Source organism: Gadus chalcogrammus, chromosome 5, assembly GCF_026213295.1.
Source record: "Gadus chalcogrammus isolate NIFS_2021 chromosome 5, NIFS_Gcha_1.0, whole genome shotgun sequence".
NCBI lineage: Eukaryota > Metazoa > Chordata > Actinopteri > Gadiformes > Gadidae > Gadus > Gadus chalcogrammus.
In genome coordinates, this window is record NC_079416.1 from 18,558,172 (window position 1) to 18,582,556 (window position 24,385).

The 24,385-nt window shown below is 51.0% G+C and overlaps 1 protein-coding gene across 2 annotated transcripts; it reads left to right on the forward strand.

Annotated features, from left to right (window-relative positions):
- The first annotated feature begins 469 nt into the window (after positions 1-469).
- zgc:110158 (uncharacterized protein LOC553590 homolog) lies at positions 470-23,245 on the forward strand. Of its 2 annotated transcripts, XM_056589893.1 has the most exons (17): positions 470-735; positions 1,329-1,390; positions 4,694-4,778; positions 12,400-12,489; positions 14,738-14,821; positions 17,468-17,527; positions 17,750-17,816; positions 18,510-18,574; positions 18,660-18,721; positions 19,379-19,424; positions 19,725-19,760; positions 19,906-19,960; positions 20,148-20,218; positions 20,919-20,997; positions 21,444-21,472; positions 21,635-21,736; positions 22,762-23,245. In XM_056589893.1, exons 1-17 carry the CDS (start codon positions 640-642, stop codon positions 22,789-22,791), a joined length of 1,119 nt encoding a protein of 372 aa, XP_056445868.1. In that variant the 5' UTR covers positions 470-639; the 3' UTR covers positions 22,792-23,245. The 2 variants fall into 2 exon arrangements, with proteins under 2 accessions (XP_056445868.1, XP_056445869.1); XM_056589894.1 differs by lacking the exon at positions 14,738-14,821 and having other exon boundaries at positions 471-735.
- Positions 23,246-24,385: the final 1,140 nt, after the last annotated feature.

Genomic DNA, 24,385 nt, shown 5'->3' on the forward strand with positions numbered 1-24,385 from the left:
GCACGGCGCGGGCAGCTACACTGCTAGGCCACGTTGGGTGGCCCGTAGCACCACCAGGCCATGCGTCGGGCGAGGCCTGCTACACTAGTAGCCGCGCATCATGGCCTGCTACGATGCTAGCTGCTCGGCCTCGCGGTGTTTCTGCTACACTGCTAGCTGCTAGGCTTAGTGTCGTGGGCGGTTACACTGCTAGCTGCTAGGCTTAGCGTCGTGGCCTGCTACACTGCTAGCTGTAAGGCCACGAGTCAAGGGGGGCGTTCCCTGGGTAACATGGTGAGGGTCGGCTCTAGCAGGGCTGGGTTCAACAGCCAGGAGGTGATCTCTGTAAGGAGAACATGAGGGCTGTGGGGGAGACCTGTACGTGGGGGGGGGCGTAACGCTGGATATTGAGGTTAACCGTAGAAAAGAATGTCCCAAGAAAACAATTCGGTCCATTTTCTTTGTAATATTCTTTGATGATGGCGTCGGGGTAAGTGCCCGTGTCTCTGCCATGCAGCGCTCATCGATTTCAGCTAATGTTTCGCTTATAAAATCTTGAGGAAATAATCTTTTCCCCCCATAAATAATAATAATTATATCATTCCACAAAGTTATGGCCATGTCCTCGTCGACGTTGGCCCCCATAAGTTGACCTTTTGTATGTGTGTGTGTTTGTCTTTCAGGTTAGCGTTGTACGTCTACGAGTACCTGCTCCACGTGGGAGCCCAGAAGTCCGCACAGACCTTCCTGTCAGAGGTAAGCGCCCCCCCTAGAGCCCCCCCCCCCAGGGCTCCAAGAAACCGGACCGAGGGGGGTCTTCTCTTTGGGGTTCAGGGTCGCTGCAGCGAGCTCTAATATTTATCATTGACGCGAGCACAGGGGGGAGGCGGCGGCGGCGGGGGGGGGGGGGGGGGGGAGAGGGAGGGAGGTAAAGCCCCTTTTCAAAGACTTGCGAGTCGGCTTGCCTCTCCCCTTAAACTGCCCTGATCAAACCACTATGACCCACGTTGGAGACCCTGATCATTTATTTATGCTCCGAAGACGTGGAGAAGGGAGGGCTGGTGATCCGAGACTGTGTGTGTGTGTGTGTGTGTGTGTGTGTGTGTGTGTGTGTGTGTGTGTGTGTGTGTGTGTGTGTGTGTGTGTGTGTGTGTGTGTGTGTGTGTGTGTGTGTGTGTGTGTGTGTGTGTGTGTGTTGCTAGCACGTGCGCCGTGGCCAGAGCAGGAGTATTGTTCTGTGGTACCCGAAGATGAAATTGACATTCTGGTCTGTCTGATTATGTGTTCTCGACCCTCACACCAGTATGCATAACCTTTCTCCCCTTCTCTGCTCCTTTTTCTGTCCTCAGATTCGATGGGAGAAAAACATCACATTAGGGGAGCCCCCAGGATTCCTCCATTCATGGTGGTGGTGAGTCTCTCTTCTGGGCTTTGGCACAGAGGTCCTTACTTTGGGTTCAACCTGGTGTGTCTGTGTGTGTGTGTGTGTGTGTGTGTGTGTGTGTGGTTTAAATGGTCTGTGTGGTCAAATCTATCAACAATGCAACGGAACCCAAACAATGTCAACATCGTCCACGTTTCTCCCGTGTCCAATCAGCAGCCACCGCAGAAACCACTTTCCCCTCCAAGTCACTATTTCTGAGCCGCAGCTGTAAATGATTTCAGTTATTCCTTTGCCGCGGTACACACACACACAGAGAGGGGGGGGGGAGCAGGTAGGGAGCAGCAGTGTTGTAGAGCAGCCATAGTGAGCTCTACAGTGTGGGGCAGCGTTGCCCCCAGGTTCATGGAGTCCATGGTAGCCCATCGCTGAAGTCCCGTCCACCCATCGATGGGCCGTCGGACCTCAACCACCGCGGTGTGAACGAGGGCTTGTGTTGGCGCTTAGCAGTGGGGTGTTCTTCTTTTTAAATGAGCCGACGTTTCAGCTGCGGTGTTCGGAAGAAGAAAAGAGAAACGCTCAGCCAGCCTCAGTGGAGGCGTGGCCATTCTCACTAGGGGCGTGGCCCCGCTCCCTGGGGGCGTGGCCTTCCCTGCTGGGGGTGTGACCCCGTTTTTCTTGTGTCCTCCCCCCCCCCCAAACTCTAGTTGCCGTTCCCGATTGCACACACACGCTCCTGAAACAATAGATCCAGATGGTTGGGGAATGCCCCCCCCCTGCCCCCCCTTCACCCCGGTGCCCCCTCCCTCCCTGTCTCTTTTGTTCACGTGAGGGGGGGGGGGTTCTTAGCAGATTAACCCTTTGCATTCCAAGTTCCTTTGTGTCACCTCTGCCTTACCCCATCCCAACCCCCCCCCCCCCCCCCCCACAAATGCATGCAACCCCCGCCCCCCCACCGGTCTAAACCACCCTGGAGAAAGGGTTGAACCTCATTTATAGTCACAAACCCACGGTGATGTCAGCAGCCATCAAGCAGGGTTCATGCTTCGTACCGTGCTGCTCTTCCTCACCTCTGGCTCTGTAGGCTCGTTAAGCTTAATGTACCAAGTGGGCTAGAGGAATGAACTTCCGCCACTGATGGGGGGGGGGGGGGGGGTCAGGGTTACTGTGTGTAGCACCGTAAAGGATTGATTATGGTCCCACATTCACGCAACGCAATGACCTCGCAGTCGCTTCCACGTAGTAGCTCAGGAGGTAGAGGTAGGGGCTGGTAACCTGAAGGTTGTTTGTTCGATCCACCGGCTCCTCCTAGCTGAGTTTCGAGGTGTCCTTGAGCAAGGCACCTAACCCTAACTGCTCCCGACGAACTGGCTGTCCCCTTGCATGGTTGACTCCGCCGTCGGTGTGTGAATGTGTGCGTGAATGGTGAATGTGAGGCAATATTGTAAAGCGCTTCGGGTGGCCAACGGTTAGAAAAGCGCTATATAAATGCAGTCCATTTACATTCTGCGTCGGATTTACGTAAGAGAGAACAAATTGTTGGGATTGCTTTCTGCATGCTATTACTTTACAATTGGTCTACTAGAAGTTTTGATAATGGTATGGATTGGACGTCGTCCACCGAATATGCTCTATGATGACAGAATACAAAGCCTCTCCACTATTTAAAAACTACTAGCGAGTACTAAAATAAAGGTTACGGCTATGAAGGCGAAAGTTACATGTTTTGCCTTGATTTTTTTTTACATGCAAAGCGTTTTGCCGGAAATGATTTAGTTAGCGGACCAATCACAGCCCTAGCGGCTGCGTGGCCTCGATGCTAGGCTACAGTTTTTGGTAGGAACACGTTAGGCTCTTGCGGTGGACGTACGGAGGGTCAGCAAGGACACATGGGATCCGTAACCCCCATGTGTTGCGTCAAAGGGGAACTATTGTGTGTGTGTGTGTGTGTGTGTGTGTGTGTGTGTGTGTGTGTGTGTGTGTGTGTGTGTGTGTGTGTGTGTGTGTGTGTGTGTGTGTGTGTGTGTGTGTGTGTGTGTGTGTGTGTGTGTGTGTGTGTGTGTGGTATAGAGCGTTGGTACAGGCGTATAGGTAGTGTTGGTACAGGTACGTGTGGTTGAGGATCTGTTACTTCCTGGGGACACTTACAGGAGCTCTGTGATAACTGATTGGGACTCTCAGCAGTTGTCTCCATGTTTCAAAGAGTTTATAGCACATCAATCGAAACCGTAACACCTGTGTGTGTGTGTGTGTCGTCTTGGGTCGTGCCCTGGTGCCAACTGTTGCACACATTGGGGTGCATTCCTCATATTGACGGACATGCATTGTTTTCAGGTGGTTCACTAGATTGCTGGTGTTTTCAGCTCTGGCTGAAAAAACGCGCCGACACAACTTACAAAGTAGTCGGTCGAGCTTGATGATCTTGAAACCAAACCAGTTCCAAACGACAGAGTAGCTCCCTTTCTTTTTCACAAATTCATCGTATTTTTCCTTGATTGTGATCAGCATCGATGTCTACCTGCCCGCTGCGTCTTCGCTTATTTCTAAGAATTCCCTGTTTTCACTTCAGCTGTCGATGCACATGTGTGTGTCAATATATTTTGGTTGTGTACAGCGTTGGCAAACAGCTGCTACCTAAGCACGATTGTTTTTACTTCATTTGAAATGCCACCTCCGCTCCACAAATTAGCTCAACATGCTTATTTTTTTCCAAACAGTATGTTTTCCAAAAAAAGAAAAAAATCAAATTACAATATCAATGCCAAATTAAAATGTCTGAATATATATATATATATATATATATATATATATATATATATATATATATATATATATATATATATATATATATATATATATATATATATATATATATATATATATATCCGTATCCACGGTATAGCAAAATCCACATTGTGGCGCAACATAACACCGGTATTCACGTTTTTGGGTTGACCTAGCGATTGTTAGTGCTTGGCACATGAACATCCTTACTTAACCGACAATGATATATTGATATTTCTTCTTTCACTTCTTTCTTCTTACAAATGTACTTTATAAGACTCTTTGGATAAAAGCGTCTGCTAAATGTGAACGTTTGTGATGCTGTAGACGGGTCCTCTCACGTACCGACGTGTGTGTGTGTGTGTGTGTGTGTGTGTGTGTGTGTGTGTGTGTGTGTGTGTGTGTGTACGTTGAAGAGTGTGTGTGTGTGTGGACGTTGAAGAGTGTGAGGGAGAGGTGCGAGTGTGTGAATGGGCTTTGAATTGCCGTTACACATGTGCTTGTATTCTCTTGTTTAGTAACCTTTGACCCCCCCCCCCCCTCCCCTAGTGTATTCTGGGACCTGTACTGCGCCGCACCGGACCGAAGGGAGACGTGTGAACACTCCAGTGAGGCCAAAGCCTTCCATGATTACGTAAGTGACTTGACAGGCGTGGCGGCCAGTGGCTGCTCTGCGTCTGATATCGTGGGCGGCTCTTTAAATTCCGAAGATGTATTCATCTGTGTCCCATCAGCGGGAAAAACTGTGGTTTCTATTTCCTGGTGACTTCGTACACGCGTACGTACACACACACCGCTGCATGTTGGGTACTGGCCACCTGTGGCCGTTTCCTCTTAAACGGTGTGTGTCTGGTGGGTAACATCGCCTCATTCAGTGGTGCTCACAATGGTGTAAGAGTCAAGTCTTATTGGATCGGCCTTCGCCCCAGTATCATGTATGGTCCCTGTTATTGTGTCTCTGGGGAAAGTGGGACCACGTTGTCTCCGACGTGTTTGTTGCCTTGGATTGGGTTTGTGGAATGCTGCTTTTTTTTGTGTCCCCCCCCCCCTCCCCCCCAAAGTGCGTGTGTGAAAGCATGTAACTGTATCCTTTGTGTATGAATGTCATTTGTTATGATGGACAGTGTGTGTCTACGTCTGCCTTTGGCCCTCTCCTGTGTGTGTGTGTGTGTGTGTGTGTGTGTGTGTGTGTGTGTGTGTGTGTGTGTGTGTGTGTGTGTGTGTGTGTGTGTGTGTGTGTGTGTGTGTGTGTGTGTGTGTGTGTGTGGACTGGTGGGAGATAATGGAATAGAGTTCTAATCCGGTAATCCCAGCACTGGGCCGGGGCTAAGCCAGGGATTTTGGGGGGGGGGGGGGGGGGATTGTGTGTGTCTACTTTGGGGGGTGGGGGGTGGGGGGGGGGGGGGGGGGGGGGGGGGTGGGGGGTGGGGGGGGGGGGGGGGGGGGGGGGGAGGAGGAGGGTGCTTTGGCCATCGGCCCAGAGGATGGGTGGAGGAAGGTGATGGGGTTGGGGTGGTGGTCCTTTCGCACCCAGGGTGCCAGAGCGCTAGTTGACCGTGGAGCTGGGGGGGACCGTGGGGGGGGGGGGGGGGGGGAGAGAGAGAGTGTCTGTTTGTGAGAGAGTAGTGTTTGCATCATGAGTCTTTATCCTTGATAACCATCTCCTTCTGTAGGTACGCTGGTGCCTCCACACCGGTAACGGTCGCTCGTTGCGGTCATTCAATTAAAACATTACCTGCGTGCTCGTCTCGGGTTTCCCCCGGCACTGAGGCCGGCCGCTGGGCTAACGTTACAGCCTGCCTCCGCCCCGCCGGGGATGGACGTCCTCCTCAAGCAGCGCCTCGTTTCTGCGTGTGAATATTGTAATGCAGTATTAATGTGCACGTGTGTGTGTACTCAGACTCCTCTCCTGTTTCCTCCTTCCTTCTGTTCTCCCTCACCTGCCCTGGCGCTCTTTGCTCCCTCAGCACGTACCCCTCACCTTGTGTGTGTGTGTGTGTGTGTGTGTGTGTGTGTGTGTGTGTGTGTGTGTGTGTGTGTGTGTGTGTGTGTGTGTGTGTGTGTGTGTGTGTGTGTGTGTGTGTGTGTGTGTGTGTGTGTGTGTGTGTGTGTCCCACGCTCCTCCTTCTCTTCCTCCCTCGCTCTCCCTCTTTCTTCTCTGTACCTCTACCTACCTACCTTCCTCCCTCTCTCTTCTGTACCTCTCACTTCTCTGTACCTCACTCTCGCTATCTCCTCGCGCTCACCCATTCTCTCTCCCCTCTGTTCCTCTCTCTTCCTCTCGCTATCTTCTCTCTCGCTCTCTCTTCTCTGTACTTCTCGCTCTCTCTCTTCTCCGTACCCCTCGCTCTCTCCTCTGTACACCTCTCCCTCTCTACTCTCTTGCTCTCCCTGCCTGTGGTATTCCCGTCAACATCCCCTCATTTGCATATACTGAGGTGCACATTTGTTTTCTCTCACTCTCTTCTCTGTATGTCTCTCTCTCGGTCCGTCTCTCTTCTGTATCTCTTGCTCCTTCTCCTTCACAATATCTCTCATTTTCTCCCTCTCACTTATATATATTGTCCCCTCACCAATTCCCTGCCACACACGCACGCACGCACGCACACACCTCCATTCCCCAGGGAAGATTGATTAGCTCATCTAGCTGTTTACCCACAATGCCTGTTGGCGCTGTAGCGGAGGGGAGAGGGCAGCGCGGAGAACATGAAGACTGAGTCGGGCGCGAGCCGAGCTAGTTAAAATACAAACCGCCTGGGTAGAGAGGAGGGAGATGAACGCTATGCAGCACCAAGCCAACGCTACGGCTGTACAGAGTCGGTGAATCCTGCGCTTGCTTGGATTGGGTTCTTAAGCTAGCCGATAAAGAAATGGCTTGTTTGGAGACGGATTGGGCAAATTAGGTCTATGAAGCTAATTAGCCGTCTCCCCACACTCTAACTATTTAGTCATTTAAGAACCTCTCATCCAGAGCCCTCTCTGTGAACTCGACCCGAGCTGTAGAGTAGTTGGTATGTTCTCAGCTTGTTTCTTCATGATAATTATTGACCTTTTTATCCTCTTGGATGAGAGACTCTTTTCTATTGTTTGCTGATTCACGGCCTGTTATTATTTCTATAACCGGTTTTTCCGGTCAGGCCACAAGCAAAACGTACCAATACAGAATCCGACCACACTTTCCTACCCGTCCTTATCTGTAGGTTTTTAAATTTCTAAAATAAGCTTCACACCAGGTTGTTCTTTTTCCGTTATCTTATTTTGAAAAGACTGATGGGCGACTTAATAGATTTAATCTGAAATAAAATTAGTTTTGAAGGGGGTTGTGTCAGAATGGGCCAGCGGATCTGAAGTCAGCCTCTTCCCACACACCCACAGATACACCATGCCCTGTGGGCCGAGTGGTCACTGGGTCCAGTCCCTTTAAATGACCCCTGACCTTCCTTGGGTCAAACGGTTGGCTTCTAAAGGGGTGTGTGTGTGTGTGTGTGTGTGTGTGTGTGTGTGTGTGTGTGTGTGTGTGTGTGTGTGTGTGTGTGTGTGTGTGTGTGTGTGTGTGTGTGTGTGTGTGTGTGTGTGTGTGTGTGTGTGTGTGTCAGTCATCCGGTTGTTTGTGTGCGTATGTCCTCCGGTTGTTTGTGTGCGTATGTCCGGTGTATGTGTGTTTTTATATCTCAACCTCCATTGGCAGAATGTTCTTTAGAAACTGTGTGTTTCAAAATAGATGTATTGCCAGTTTCAAGGAGCAGCTGGGTTTTAATAATCGCGCGTGTGTCAGTCAGCTGTGACGTGGAGAACAGCACGAGCCATATTCTGCGGCTCTGAAGGGAGCCGCACGCCCAAGTCAGCCATTCTGTCTCTCTCTCTCTGTCTCCGTCACTCTGTCTTTCTCTTTGTCTCTCGGTCTCTGTCTGTCTTTATGGCCGACCTCGATTTGTTTCTCTGTCTCTCTCTGTCTCTCTCTGTCTGTCTCTCTTTATGTCTCGCTCTGTCTCTCGCGTGTCTTCTCTGTGTGAAGGACAGCGGGGGAGAGGTCCAGGAGAACACGACCAGATGTGTGTATGTATATATGTATGTATGTATGTATGTATGTATGTATGTATATATATATATCTCTGTACGAACCAGACCGTAGATAAATATGAACATATGACCACACCATATATGCCCATAAATATGCCACACACACTTGGGCACATCCATGGCGATGCATACACACAATAAATATATAGATGCACATTCGCTCCCTCTCTCTCGCCCGTCCCTCCATCCACTGTTTATGTCTTTATTCCTGTGAAAGGTACCAACCAGAGGTCAATAATGTGTTGAGCACTATTGATCTGACCGATATAGTGCTGTGAGAGAGAGGGGCTGTGTGGACACGTGAGAGAGCGAGAGAGGCTCTGTGGACATGAGAGAGAGAGAGAGAGTGAGAAAAAGGCTGTGTGGACATGTGGGGGGGGGAGAGAGAGAGAGATGGATATAGGTAACAGGCGGGGGGGTTATTATCGGATCAATGCTTCTCCGTATGTGACTGTCCACATATCAGCCAATCAAATCAATTAGTCTTTTGATTATTTGGAGATCAGTGGTTCTGGTCACTGAGCTTCTGCAGGGTTTACGTAAGGGTAATGTTAAGGTCAGGAACTAATAATTAATCGAATTGGTCCCTATTGGCTTTATAGTGTATTGTCCTGTCCTTGCATTTTATCGTCAGCGATCCAAAAGATGTATTAATGCGCTATAGAGCTCAAAATATCCCACCAGCCAACATAAAAATAGTGTCCAGTGCACACGACTTAATGATATAAAAATAAACGCCACAATGCAGTGCTTTGCCTCTGCTGGTGGGATCTCACATGATGACCCAACATGGCCGAAAGGGTCGCTGTAAATCAGCTGTTTATGTGACTCTAAACCCATCAGCGGTGGCGCAAAAACGATGATTCAAAGGTGTCCGAAATCTCAATTTACTGCCCCCTGTGGAGCGGGCTATTGAGCAGCCCATCGGGGGTTTATGGAGCGGGGTGGGGAACAAGGGAGCGATTTGCACAAATGATGGCTCAAATATGTACCTCTCCGACACACGCGTCAACATGATGTAAGCCATGGCTTGTGCATCACAAAGATTTTTTTTCCATTGTATATATTCCACTTTTATTTTAAGAACATTTTGGAAATGAATTTATGACAGCCTCATAATGAGGGTTGTTCTGGAATAAGGGCTCGCAAATATGTTCCCTTGGTAAGGGCGGGCGCTTCAATAAAGGCTTCTCCACCTGCCGTTATTGTACTGTGAAGACCCAGCCTCTGTACGCCTGTCCTGCATCTCGTCGCGTAGATGATTTCGAACACTTGAGCTTATTACTTATAAGTAGCATTGTAAGAACAAAACCACCCAATCCTTTTTATTCATAAGCTTAAAACCTTCCATTCACCCTGAATGCTCCATCTCCCCCCCTCGTTCCCCTCACTCCAGATTAGCTGTTGATATTTACCTGTTCCGTCGGAACCAAGACCAATTCAATTACCCAATTCAATTACCCAATTAAACGAGACTTCGTTAACATCTCTCATTTGCATACATTACAAAATCAAACGATTCCGTGTTTCGGAGCGCACCGGAGGCGTGAAATAAACAATCTCAAAGCGGGCTGGGTTTGGCCGTTCCGAGACGTTGACACCCAAAACTCTCAGACGCTGGAGGGAGAGCGTAATGTACGCCAGGTTCCCGCTGTGTGGGCTGAGGAACCGAACACACGGTGGAGAGGTAGGCGAAGATTGCCTCCGCTCGCCTAATTCTGAAATTACAGGAGCCGTTTACTGTTTTTATATTTTTCTGCCGTCGGCTCCGGAGCCGTTGGTACTGTGTGGGTAACCAGCGTGTGCAGAAAACGCCGTGCCCCACTGTGGCGACGGGAAGGTTTTCTGCACGCGGATCATTTGCATACATCCAATCAGTGGGCCAGGGGATGCAGGCGCAGATAGTTGGCCATTAATCGCCCAGGAGAACGCCAGGAGCCGTTTACGGTCTGCCCTCCATCCCCGCTCTCCTCTGTTGGCTTTCTTCGTCCTGCTCCTCTCTCTCTACTTCTCCCCTCGTATTTCTTCTCATATTTTTCTTGTGCTGATATATATTTTTAACCATCAGCTATGTCTCACTCCTGTGGTGCTTCTGACTCTCTCTCCCTCTTTCTCCGTCTCGCTTTCTCTCACTCCCACTGTCTCCCTCACACGCTCTTTTCCCTCTCCTCCCTCTCCCTCTGTGTTCCTGGAGCGGGGGATGCCAGAGGGACAGAGTGCAGATAGGACCTGTCTCCATAGCAACAGCTTCTGCAAGCTGCTGACACCCTACTAGGGGAGGAGGGAGGGGGGAGAGCGAGCGAGAGAGGGAGAGGGGGGGGGGAGAAGAGGTGGAGGGGGGGGGGGGGAAAGGAGAGGAGTCGTCATACAATGGTTAGAGGTGTGTGTGTGTGTGTGTGTGTGTGTGTGTGTGGGTGTGTGTGGGGGGGGGGGGAATAAAGAAGTGAGGAAGGAGATCTGGAGCTAGGGAGACGGGAGCGGGTTGGAAGTAGTGATTGTGAGAGAAGAGAGGGAGAGGGAGGGGGAGCGCGGGGGGGGGGGGGGGGGGGGTTGCAGCGAAGGTGGGAGAAAGAGAGGAGTGGGGGAGGCAGCCGACCCCCGCCTCATCCCCCCGGGACTTGGTAGCCTGGTCATGTTCACTAGCAGAATTAGCATAAAGATGGGTGTGTGTGTGTGTGTGTGTGTGTGTGTGTGTGTGTGTGTGTGTGTGTGTGTGTGTGTGTGTGTGTGTGTGTGTGTGTGTGTGTGTGTGTGTGTGTGTGTGTGTGTGTGTGTGTGTGTGTGTGTGTGTGTGTGTTCAGATAGAGGAGGAGGGGGGGGAGGAGAAGGACTTTAAAAGTCATGGTGGTGGTGGGTGTCTGTGTTTGCCCGTGTCATTGTAAATGCGCCCGTTAATAAACATATGTGTTCACATGGGGCGTAGTGGCCACATGCTGTGTGTGTGTGTGTGTGTTGGTGAGAGACAATAGAGAACATAGTCCCTCTCTCCCCCAGCTCTAGTAAGTTTTCCTTGTTCTGCTCCTGCAGCCTCACTGGGATGTGTGTGTGTGTGCCCGTGTGTGTGTTTAGGTGAGAGGTAGTGCGCTGTCACCTCTGCATTTATGTGTATACAAGATAAGAGTGTGTGTGTCTGTGTGTATGTGTGTGTGCTGGTACTGGCAGGCTTATGTAAGCCATCACAATACGCCTCGGTGTGTATGTGTTGACAAGAATACAGTTATATAATTTTTATATATCCGGCCTTGGTTATCACTCAAGGCATTACCCCCAGTATCCAGGGCCCTGAAGACCTGAAGTCCTATCAAAATACAAAACGTTGGTGCGGTCGCTCAGACCCAAGAGCTCGTTGGACACAAAATCTGATCACTGCTTGGGTTTGTGGGGGGGTTCACACAAACTAGTCCAACACAGATCCCCTCCAATTCATAACCCCACTATAAACCAGTCACTTCCCCACTATAAACCAGTCACTTCCCCACTATAAACCAGTCACTTCCCCACTATAAACCAGTCACTTCCCCACTATAACCCAGTCATTACCCCACTCTTACCAGTCATTACCCCACGATATCCAGTCACTACCACACTATAACAAAGTCCTTACCCCAATATAACCAGGCATTACCACTGGCATACCATTGACATCACTCTGCGCGTACATAATCCTCTACTATTTTCCTCACTAATGGAAAGGGAAAGAAAAATGAAACTGTGAAACGTGCAATATTAAGGCCCTCACACAAGTGCCACTGCACACACAACACCAATTATGAGCCTCATGGCGTGGACTTTTTTTTTTTTGGTTTCTTTAAAGAGCTCCGAGAGCCTCCCACTGTACTGAGACTGCGGCGTGTTCTTAAAGGGCCGTGCGTTAGCAGCGTTGACTATCCCCTGGTTGGCTCTGTATGGGGGTGACTTCTTATCATCCAGCCGCTCGCGTTAGGAACGTCTCTGAATGAACCCCCCGGCATGGCTCTCCTCCTGACCTGACGGTCCGTCCTCATGGACAAACGAGTCCTTCTGAAGGGCTACAGGATGGTACAGGTTGAAGTTGCAGACACTGCCCCCTGTGGTCACCGGGGAGCGGTGCAGCCCGAGAGAGGGAGATATGAAACTGGGAAAGAGAGAGAGAGAGGGCGAGAGACACTGAGCCCCTGTGTGTTTTGTCTTTGCAGAGTGCAGCGGCGGCGCCCAGCCCGGTGATGGGAAACATGCCCCCCAACGACGGCATGCCAGGGGGTCCCATGCCACCAGGCTTCTTTCAGGTAGGACTACACCCCCACCTGTCCCACGACTACACCCCCCCCCCACCATCCGTCACTGTGTCTGCCATCTATTACTCCTTCATTTCCCGGCCCTGTTCCACTTCCTTGTCATCCGTCGTTATCCATTTTGTTTAATATGTTCAATATGGACGTGGTTGTACCCTTTGATGACCCGCTGGCTTATTTCCTTGAGGGCACCTGTCAAAAAGCACATTGCACGGCCTTTATCTTCTTCAGAGTTTCATGAGCCAATCGGTATGGACGTTGCATTGAAGCCATCATGGGATTGGACGGTTTTACTCGGGGTTCTTTTTCCGGTTGGAGCTTTCCATTTGTGGCCGCCTGTGATGACCCCATACACCCGTCACACGCAGGCCTGTCTTTGCACTGCATTTTATATCTACATGGTCGAGCTGCTGGGTAAATGTCTGGACTGGATGAAAACAGATAAGATGGGGGGGCTTCTGCCTGCATGTCTAATGAACTGGTGCTCATGGATGGATGGATGGATGGTTATATTGTGCACACTTCAAGTAAGCTTGGGGGAATGTTGGTGGTTTGGACTTTCTTTGTCATCGTTTTGAAATTCACCCAGATGTTGGGCTACTTGAGCCTGAAGGGACATGCATTCATTCAGTGATTCAAGTTCAAGGCCTGTGGGTCTTATCGATGCAATGTTGGTTGTTTAAAACCTCTCTCTGTCGTGTGCTGTTCCAATGCTGTATGATTCATCTATTCATTCCAGTTCGCTCTGTTTGCATCTCTCACATCTCCATCTCTGACCTGTCCCTGCTTTGGGAATGGAGGGTGTTTGTGAATGTTTTAAAGGACACACAACCACTCACTCACTCTTTGCCAGTTAAAGATGCACTGTTAGAGGCACGTGCGGTTTCACATGCAGTCAAGTTGTGCGACGATACTCACACTGACAGTGATACAGACACACACACACACACACTTTACCAGGAAGTGGTGTGATGGACAGCGCTGGCATTTGGCAGCCAGCACGATAAGGTGGAGAGGGAGAGGGGGAGAGAGAGAGAGAGAGAGAGAGAGAGAGAGAGAGAGTGAGGGGCAGAAGACCAGAGGAACAGTGAGAGAATAACCGGATGAGGGACGGAGAGAAGACCAGAGGAACAGTGAGAGAAAGACAGGATGAGGGACGGAGAGAAGACCAGAGAGAGAGACAGAGGCAGAACGAGCAGAGAGGGAGAGGATACTCACGGAAGTGCTATTTATAACACTGGTGGGGGTGTGCGGTGGGGTGGACGTTTGTGTGTGTGTGCGCTATGTGCTCGGCCACCTCTGTCATTATATAAAGCCGGGCCTGTTTGCTGTAAATATGGTTAATGGTGCTAAAGCAAGGCAGAAACTTAAATGAAAGCTAAATGTTGTTTTTGATCACGGGAGTGAAAGCCAACAAGGGATTCACATGCTGGTGTGTTAACCCAGAGAGAGAGTGAGAGAGAGAGTGAGAGGGGAGATCGAGAGAGAGAGAGAGAGAGAGAGAGAGACGAATAGACACATTGGCTATGCTGGGATGTGTGGAAAATTCCAGTGTCTCCCATCAAAACGGGTACCCTCGTTGACACATCTCCAAATTGGTCGAAGGGAGCGCCATCCACTGATGGAGGAAGAGTGTGTTGAGCTGTGTCGTTTAGTGGTGGTCGTTTGGATGAGCGGAACAAGAGCCCTCACCTCTTGGCCTTGGGATGAACTCTGTGGGCGGTTTCTTGTGCGTGCTCTTGTGTGACAGTCGCACGCTGCAGTCAATATCGGAACCGCAAGGAATGTAAACATCCGTAGCTTCTGTGGAATATTTCAGCATCCTCATCGTGTTTCGTGAGCCGAGCGCCAGTCCTGTGCGGCTCTGAGTCTTTGGCAACACTGCCCCCGTGTGGTCAACGGGTCAAATGACATCTGGTCGTTTATAATTTGTCACCGTAAACATCGGGAGGAAAGACACGCGGTTAGCTACTGCTAGGTGGATATTTGGTAGTGTTTTGAGGTTTCCGACATGTGTGCAATCTTTCTATTTTTGATTTTCGCTCAGTGGTGACCGTAGTTATTGGGTCGGCCAAAATATCCCATTTCCTTTCTCTCCCTGCTTCCTAAAGAGGCAGCCGCCCCTGTCATCCCTCTATTCCCTGTCCTGGTTGTTGATTGGCCGATAGCCCCAGGTGTAACTCCGTAACTGCCCCCCCCCCCCCTCCCCCCTTCTCTCTGACATCACTCTTCTTTCTTAAAGGGACCTCCAGGCTCACAGCAGTCCCCCCATGCACAGCCCCCTCCCCACAACCCCAGCAACCCCATGATGGGACCCCATGGCCAGGTAAGACATGCTCTCTGTCCCCCCCCCCCCCCCACCCGCTACACACACTCACCCCTCTCTCTAAACCTCCCCCACTCTCCCCCATCTCTCTCTCACCTCCATTCACGGATTATACACCCACTAGCAATCCCTCTGATGGGGTTAACGGCCCGCCCCTAGACCTGTCTCACTGCTCTAGACCTGTATCACTGCCCCTAGACCGTCTCACTGCCCCCTGGATCACTGGCCCTAGACCTGTCTCACTGCTCTAGATCTGTATCACTGCCCCTAGACCTGTCTCACTGCCCTAGATCTGTATCACTACCCCTAGACCTCTCTCACTGTCCAGAGTCCTGTCTCACTGCTTCTAGACACTGAATTAACCTGGTGGGTAGCCCTGTCTCACTGACCCTAGGGTTTAGCCCTGTCTCACTGACCCGACGGGTTAGCCCTGTCTCACTGACCCGACGGGTTAGCCCAGTCTCACTGAACCTAGGGGTTAGCCCTGTCTCACTGACCCTAGGGGTTAGCCCTGTCTCACTGACGCGAGGGGTTAGCCCTGTCTCACTGACGCGAGGGGTTAGCCCTGTCTCACTGACGCGAGGGGTTAGCCCAGTCTCTCTGCTCCTAGGTCTGCATGGCTGCTCTTAGCGTGTAGGTCCACTAGCTCCCCGCTCCATCCCCAAAGCCTCTAGCGGGCGGCTGCTCCCCTCCTGCTCACGGCCCAACATGGTTGGCCTTGTGTGGGATGAATAATTCATGCTGTGCCCCGCCCCCCTGGAGCAGCTTGCTTTGGTGGTGGGGCTGTATCACACACACACACACACACACACACACACACACACACACACACACACACACACACACACACACACACACACACACACACACACGCAGGCCCCTCCCCTCTGCTGAGCATTCATGTGCATTTATAAATAAAACAGGAAAAGGAGACACCGTGTACACTCTTGTAACGCACACTCCCATAAACACACACGCGCGTGTCTTTAGTTGTATGCAAGGCACCCATCAGCCTATTTAATTATGTTGTGCTTCTGCAACAAAGGCCAGGTTAAGAGAAAAAAACAAGTATGTCCGGTATTAAAACGACTGCTTTAACGTGGCGTCAGACTTCAGAGATGTAGCTCCCTCCAGCGCCGAGGTAGCACTTGCATTGAGCCGTTAGCGAAGGCTTAGCGCTGGGCCGGTAGCGGAGTGTAGTGTTTGCGCTGAGCCGGTAGCGGAGTGTAGTGTTAGCGTTGAGCCGGTAGCGGAGTGTAGTGTTAGCGCTGAGCCGGTAGCGGAGTGTAGTGTTAGCGTTGAGCCGGTAGCGGAGTGTAGTGTTTAGCGTTGAGTCCAGTAGCGGAGTGGTAGTGTTAGGCTGAGCAGGTGCGGAGTTTAGTGTTGCCTTGAGCCGGTAGCGGCGTGAAGTGTTAGCGTTGAGCGGTAGCGGAGTGAGTGTTAGCGCTGAGCCGGTAGCGGAGTGTAGTGTTTAGCGTTGAGCCGGTAGCGGAGTGTAGTGGTTTAAGCGTTTACCGGTAGCGGAGTTAGTGTTCGTTGAGCCGTAGCGGAGGTAGTGTTGCTTTGACCGGTAGCGGAGTGTAATGTTACGCTGAGCCGGTAGCGGAGTGTAGTGTTAGCGTTGAGCCAGTAGCGGAGTGTAGTGTTAGCGCTGGGCCCGTAGGGTAGCGTTAGCGCTGTGCCCGTACCGTTAGCCCTGAGCCGGTAGCGTAGTGATAGCGCTGAGCCGGTAGCAGAGCGTAGTGTTAGCGCTGAGCCGGGAGTGTAGTGTTAGCTGCGGCCTGGCCCTTTAGTCCTGCGGTTTCTTGTTACTGTGAGTGTGTGAGTCCGTTTGTGGACACGCTTCCTCTCAGGTCTTCAATGGTGTCTTTGGCCCGAGGTGCCGCTTCACTACGCCAAGAAAGACCACGGGCCGAGTCGCCTTACACCACAGAGAGGGAGGGAGGGGGCGAGGGAGGGAGAGGTAGTGGGTGCACAAGAATCCCCTGGCTCCGTCTTGTACACACTGAAACACTCTTCAGTTCTTGCGCTTTCTTTCTTCTCAACGTTTATCTCACTCTTTCTCTCTCTGTCTCCGTCTCTCGCTCTACTTACCTGCTGGTCCTCCAGAGGCCAGGTTGCGTAGTGAATGTAACGGCCGCGCACTCTCTTCTTGTTATTAATGTTTGTATTATCAGTCTAGTGTCATCGTCTAGTGGCGTCAAAGTGGCATGATGGTGTGTCTCATGCGTTCATCCTCCACCCTCCACCACCCGCACCATGTCCACCCACCGGTCCCCATGACTACCCTGCTGAGTGGGCTCGGTTGGATCAATAATTAAAACGCCTTTTGTCTTTCTGTTCTACAACCCCTCACCCCCCTCTTTCCTACACCTTGCCCTCTCTCTCTCCCCCCCCCCCTCCTCCTCCCGTCTCTTCCTTGTCCTTCATCTCCCTCGCCATCTTCTACACCCCCTCCCTAACCCTCCCCCTCTCCTCCCCTCCCCTTGTCCCCTCCCTCTCCGTCCTCCATTCCTCTCTAATGTCCTCTTCCTCTTCCTCTTCCTCCTCCTCTTCCCCCTCCTCTTCCTCTTCTTCCTCTTCCTCCTCTTCCTCCTCTTCCCCCTCCTCTTCCTCTTCCTCCTCTTCCTCCTCTTCCCCCTCCAGCCCTTCATGTCTCCTCGGTACCCCGGCGGCCCGAGACCGGCGCTCCGAATGCCAAACCAGGTAGGGGTCCTGCTCTCTGAGTCGTGGTGTCCCACCCTTCTCCCTCCTCACTTTGCTTAAGTATCAAATCCAGTTGAACTAGCGCTGGCTATGCATTTCATTGTTTGATTAATAATTTTTAATATATATATACTACTTTTTCCTTTGTTTTTGTTTACTATTAACTAACTACTAAAGAAGTTGCGTGTGCGTGTGTTAATGAACCTCTTTTTGTGTCTGCAGCCTCCCGGGGGGATCCCTGGTTCCCAGCCCCTCCTGCCAAACAGTCTGGACCCCACAAGACCACAAGGTGGGTACCGGCCGGTACTGGTACCGGTCATGCTGTTGCAGCAGTCGGTGCGCCGCAGTGAACACCTTCCTGAAGGTGGAGCGGATTCCCTCCTGTGACAGAGCGCTGGTTCAGACCCGCCACGTCACGTTTGAGTTCTCCGAATCTGACCTATGATGTCAGCGGTCTCGCATTCCCGAGTTGTTCTCAGACACCGGGACTTATCACAGCACGCGTAAAAAGCGCAACACTCTTATGTTTGTAATTGGCCATTTGTGAAAATTGCACTTTAATTAACCCTGAGGGAAAAGATGAATAAAGTCCTTATTTATCAATGTGACCCGTCTACATGGGGATCAATTTGAAACCTTTGGGATTGTTTACTATTTCCGGCCGGATTTGTGTTCGCTGTCAATAACCAAACACGTGCGAAAGAAAGAGAAAGGGCCCGATTTGTGCCCGCTTGCCATCAGATGTCAGACTATCTACAGTCTGATTTGTGGGACGAGGTGTGTGTTAAAGTGGGGCATGAGGTGGCTTGGGAGCAGATTACTGTTTCAAGAGCCAGGGAGGTGCATTTAATGGGATTATACGAGGTGTGCGTGTGTGCGTGCGTGCGTGCGTGCGTGTGCGTGGGTGCGTGCGTGTGCGCGCGTCCTCCACATGGGAATGACTGAGTCCCATCATTGACCCAAACTCTCTTGCTCTTTTCAGGACATCCTAATATGGGCGGGCCAATGAGAATGAATCCCCCTAGAGGAATGGCCATGGGACCACAGGTAACACACACACAGACACAGACACAGAAACAGAGACAGAGACAGACAGAGCTTCATTCTTAACGGTTTTGTTGTTCTGTCTCAGAACTACGGGGGCATGCGGCCTCCTCCTAACTCCATGGGCGGTCCCATGCCAGGAATGAACATGTAAGTTGACCCCCCCCCCCCCCAACTCGCACACACACACCTGTTAATGATCGCATGACCCCCCCCCCCCAGGCCTTTTTGAACACGTGTTCATAATTCTTCCAGTTTTCAACATCGCTAATTCGTTCCCTTCATTCTCATCTGGATGCTGGCGCTGTTATTCCCCATCGCTGTTCAACTTGACTCTAATCTCACTATCTCTCCACCATTCCTGCTCTCTCGCTCTCTTGCTCTCTCTCTCTACCACTCTCTCTCTTGCTCTCTCTACTACTCTCTCTCTACCACTCTCTCTCTTGCTCTCTCTCTACTACTCTCTCTCTACCACTCTCTCTCTTGCTCTCTCTCTACCACTCTCTCTCTCTTGCTCTCTCTCTTGCTCTCTCTCTACCACTCTCTCTCTCTTGCTCTCTCTCTTGCTCTCTCTTTCTCTCTCTCTCTCTACCACTCTCTCTCTTGCTCTCTCTCTCTACCACTCTCTCTCTCTCTTGCTGCCTCTCTTTTCACCACCGTCCTTCTCTCTCTCTGACCTCTGGATGATGATTCTGTTAATCTACTTTGCTCTAACGTCTCTCTCTCTCTGTCTGCCTCCCCCTCTCTCTCTCTCTCTCTCTCTCTGTGCCTCCCCCTCTCTCTCGGCCTCCCCCTCTCTCTCATCAGGGGCCCTGGAGGAAGAGGGCCGTGGCCGGGGCCTAACGCTAACTCTGTAAGTCACTCAGGAACCTGTGAGACACCGACAGCACCACCCTCTCATTATACACACACAGCCCTGTTTCTCTCTGCTAACCTGCTGCTCTCTCCCTCTCTCGCTCACTCTCTGACTCCCTCTCTAATTCTCTCTGATTATCTCCCTTTCTACTCTCTTACCCTGTCTCTCTCTCTCTCCCTCTCTCTCTCCCTCTCGCCCACTCTGTCTCTCGCTCTCCCTCTCTCCCACTCTGTCTCTCGCTCTCTCTACCCCTCCCTCTCTCCCACTCTGATTATCTCTGTCTCTCTCTGACTCCAGATAGCCTATTCTTCCTCATCTCCCGGAAACTATGTGGTAAGTTATTATTTCATTTGTTTATAAGGGCTTTATTGGCATGGGAAATTGACCTTTTCACTGCAAAAAGAGATAGAAAGTTAAAAGAATTTATACCAAGTTATTATTGATGACTTAACCTTTGGTTTCTCTGTCTCCCTCCCAGGGGCCGCCAGGTGGGGGAGGGCCCCCAGGAACTCCCATCATGCCCAGCCCAGGTGGTGCGTCACCCTATTGCTTCTCCCATCCCTCCACACTTTTTAAATGAAATCTTCTATTTGTGTTGGAACTTGAGTTCAGCTCAGTTAACATCGAGCCTAGGATTGGTAGAAAAGAACCACTTAAGATTTAAAGGAGACTGAACGCCCAGACTGACACCTGTTCTTCTGTGGCTCGTCTCCTCTCCAGACTCGACCAACTCCAGCGAAAATATCTACACTATGATGAACCCCATCGGACCGGGAGGCAACAGACCCAACGTGAGCACCGTCCCTGTCGCCGCACAATGAGCCCTTACTCGCTTTCATTGCTATTATCCGTCCATTAACTGCCTCTGTCTGCCCTGAAGCAGCACATCTGCACAGAGAATCGTCTCAGTGATCCTAAAAGCACCACGGACTGAGTTTTAGTTCACTGAGACGGCGTTCACCTCAGCAGCTCGGCTCTGAGCGAGTCTTTAGAATGCTTGATCCGCCAGGACTGAGTCCGCGTCATACTCTCAAACCGGGTCGATAGACCAATTATTTAGTCGTATTTATCGCGTTACTTTCACCTTCTGCCTCATCCATCTACGGGACATGTGTTATACAGTATGTTGAACAGCATGTTATGAAGTAGGGTGTACAGTATGTTTAAGTGTTGTACAGTGTTTTATACAGTATAGTGAACAGTATGTTAGTGTGTTCAACAGTGTTATACAGTGGGTTATACAGTAGGCTGTACATTATGTTGTACAGTGTTATACAGTATAGTGAACAGTATGTTAGTGTGTTCAACAGTGTTATACAGTAGGCTGTACATTATGTTGTACAGTGTTATACAGTATAGTGAACAGTATGTTAGTGTGTTCAACAGTGTTATACAGTGTGTTATACAGTAGGCTGTACATTATGTTGTACAGTATGTATGTTGTACAGTACGTCCCGTGCCCTCCCCTAACGTCCCTGTCCTGTGTTCCAGTTCCCCATGGGGCCGGGGCCTGACGGGCCCATGGGGGCCATGGGCGCCATGGAGCCGCACCACATGAACGGATCTCTAGGTGGGTCAGACCGCCGCTCTGGGGGGCTTAACCGGGTCCTGTCCACGACTGAAGGGCTTTAACCGGCTCCTGACCCCGACTGGGGGGCTTTAACGGGGTCCTGGAATATGTGGATCATACCAGGGGGGGCAGGAAGGTGTAGTCGCTCATAGGGTGTTCCTGACATAGGTTAAAGGCTCTGGGTTCGATTCCCCACGCTCTCTGTAGACCTCCTTGAACCAGACCGTCCTCATTTGTGACATCGATCTGAATTAAGTATCACCGACAGATACTTCATGTCCTGGATCGCTGTGGATGAACGCGTGTGATAGATGACTAAATAGAAGATCATTTGTAGTATGTGTGGGTGGCCATGTTCAGAGACCAGCATGCTGCGCTTTAGTTAATGTATGTGAACCTGTGATCAGAACGATATAAGAATCATAATAATGCTTCTCTTATTGCAGGTTCTGGGGACATGGACGGGCTGCCAAAGGTGTGTACAGCTCCACGTTTCTCTAATGCCGTTTTGACCCTACTTTGCTCCATATCTGTTGCTGTATTTAATGATTTTTTTGATGAACTGTATAACAATGACGGGGGAGTCGGCCATGATGCTGATGTTCCCGCTCTTTTTCTCAAATTCCTTTCCCGCCAGAACTCTCCTAACAACATGGGCGGCATGAACAACCCGCCGGGAACGCCGCGGGACGACGGCGAGATGGGGGGGAACTTCTTGAACCCGTTCCAGAGTGAAAGTGTAAGTTGAGGACGACGTCTGACCCTCTTAATGGTCACCCCGCCCCCACCCCCCCCCCCCCTCCCCCCCGGCCTCCTAACATGTCGGGTGCAGAATGCAAGCGGAGCGCTGATCGGTTTATTGATTAATCAGGATTCTGCGGAGGCCCTCTCGCCCTCCTGATAAACAGACGCAGATTCAATAGTTCCCCTTTTATATCCACCATTGGGAGCTGTGGACTGTCTTAAGGCTTAGTTATGGTTCCACGTCGACGCGACGCAATGACCACGCAGACGCTTCGACGCAGCCATGAACCTGTTTCGGTTCTGCGTCGGGTTTCAGTGAGCGGACCAATCACAGCCCTTCCTGCTGCGTCGCCTCGATGCAAGGTTAACGTTTTCGGGAGGCGCACGTCAGGCCCTTGCGGTGGACGCCAGGAGGGTCCGCAAGGACGTAAGGGGTCCGTAAACCCCCTTGCGTTGGGATAACGTGGAACCAAAACTAAGCCTTTAGTGTTGGTGAGGGGGGAACCTTCTATTTATCTATTCACGGAATCGTTCGTTAAGACACACCAAATTCACATCGTTTGCTGTTCCCAAGTGAGAACAAACCTGTACTGAAATGTCAGACCTGGTCAGCCAGCTGCGTTCTCCCAAGAGGAACCGTTCATCTCCGCTTGCCCTCTTCAGGCACCAGAAAAACCCCCCGTACACCATCTCGTCGTTCTTTTAGTTTTATCTTCTCAACTTGTTCTCGGCCTTCTTGCTGTGGGACGGTCAACCGACTGACTGAGATGGTGGAGATGAGGGTGGAGTAGAGGGTGGAGGCGCGGAAGGCGTTGTTCCAACCAATGTCCCGGATAGAGAGCCAATGGGCAGGCAGCCCGGGCCGAGTGCTTCCCCTCTGATTGGCGGAGGTGTTTGAGCCCGTGCTGTGGCGTCCTTGGCTCTGCCGGGGTTTCGGACCCCCTGGTGATGCATCTCAACTCATCTGTGTCCCTGTCCCCCCCCCCACCCCCCACCTCCCCTCTTCTTCTCTCGTTTCAGTATTCACCCAACATGACGATGAGTGTGTGATTTTTATTCTCCTTCATTTCTTTTCTTTGTGATCCACGCCCGTTTATTTTTTGTACCCCCCTCCCCCCACACACACACCTGATTTTAACAAATTTTCCCGCTTTGGATGGACGCCGTACCGCCCCCCCCCCCCCACACATACACACACACAAACACACCTTTACAACCCCCCCTGCCCCCCCCCCCACAACACTACGATGGACCCCTTCCCTGGCCGAACTCTGCTGCCCGCACAGCCTTCTGGGAAAGCCCCAGTGCATGCTGGGACTCTGATGAAGACGCGGCCCCCCGCGGCGTGCAAGATGTCCGCCGGCGGGAACAGGAAGTCCTCTCAGCTCCACAGGAAGAACCTGCTCTCTGACTCCTCCCCCCGCCTCCCTGACTTCCTGTCGGGGTCTGGACAATGAGCGGGGGAAGGGCGATCGATGCAGAGAGAGAGAGAGGGAGGGAGGGAGAGAGAGTGGGGGGGGGAGGGATGAGACTGAACCCTAAAGACCCCCAAAACAGAAGGGGGGAGGTGTGTGTGGGGGTGGGGGGGCTCTCAGCTATGATGTGACCCCAAGACTTTTAAAACCCTTTTTTTTTCTGTCGCCCCTACGGATTGAATCGTGGGAAATCTGCGTATGAGGTGCTCCACCGCCACCGCCTCCACCTCCTCCACCGCCTCCTCCTTCTCCACCACCTCCTCCTCCCTTGTCCCCACATGGTTTTGTGTGTGTGTGTGTGTGTGTGTGTATGTGTGTAAATGTTTTTTAAACGTACGTTGTTGTGATCAACAAACTTTCTTTTATATATAATTTCTTTTTCCTCACTGTATGTATTGTATCATTGCAATTTTTGTTATTGCATTACTATAATTATTATTAATTATTATATTATTATTAATATTATTGATATTGGTATGATCATAATCATTTTAAGGCTAAGTTGCAGGTTTAGCTGTTTTCCGTTGGTTAGGGCACATTATCGTAATGAAGACAGGGTACACGCACGCACGAATGCACATACAGGAATAATTTGTGTGGGTTTAGTTTAAAATTACTTCAGATAATAACCTGTGGTCACATCGTCTACAACAGTCGAGGTTCCTGCTCTGGAGCGATGCTGCCCCCTTGTGGAGGCGGTCTGACAAAGCAAGTTGAATCTATTACGGTACCATCACTAAACCTTTCTTTCACCATAGATGGCTGTTTCACGGTCAACATGGAGTTGCGTTTCTCGTTTTTAACTGCCTCTACTCTCATTTGAGGTGGGAGAGGAAGCCTCTCCATTTTCATTTTATTTTAACCGTATCCGCGTTTAGTTAAAACCCAGAGCTCTATTTATTTATATACCCTAAACTGTCATGGGTCCGTGACACTCATCTTCTCAGTTTCTAACCTCTCCAGAAACCTGTAGCAAACGTTGTAAATATGTCGGGACGTCTTTCTCGCCACCTCCTCTTCAGTGCATCATTTCTTTACGGAACTCTCTGTCCTGTCCTTCCGAAGCCCCGCCCCTTTTCCCCGCTCTGACCACACCCACACCACTGCCATCGCTGATGCTGCCCGCACACACTCAGGTTCACGTCCACACATACACACTTCTGGTATTT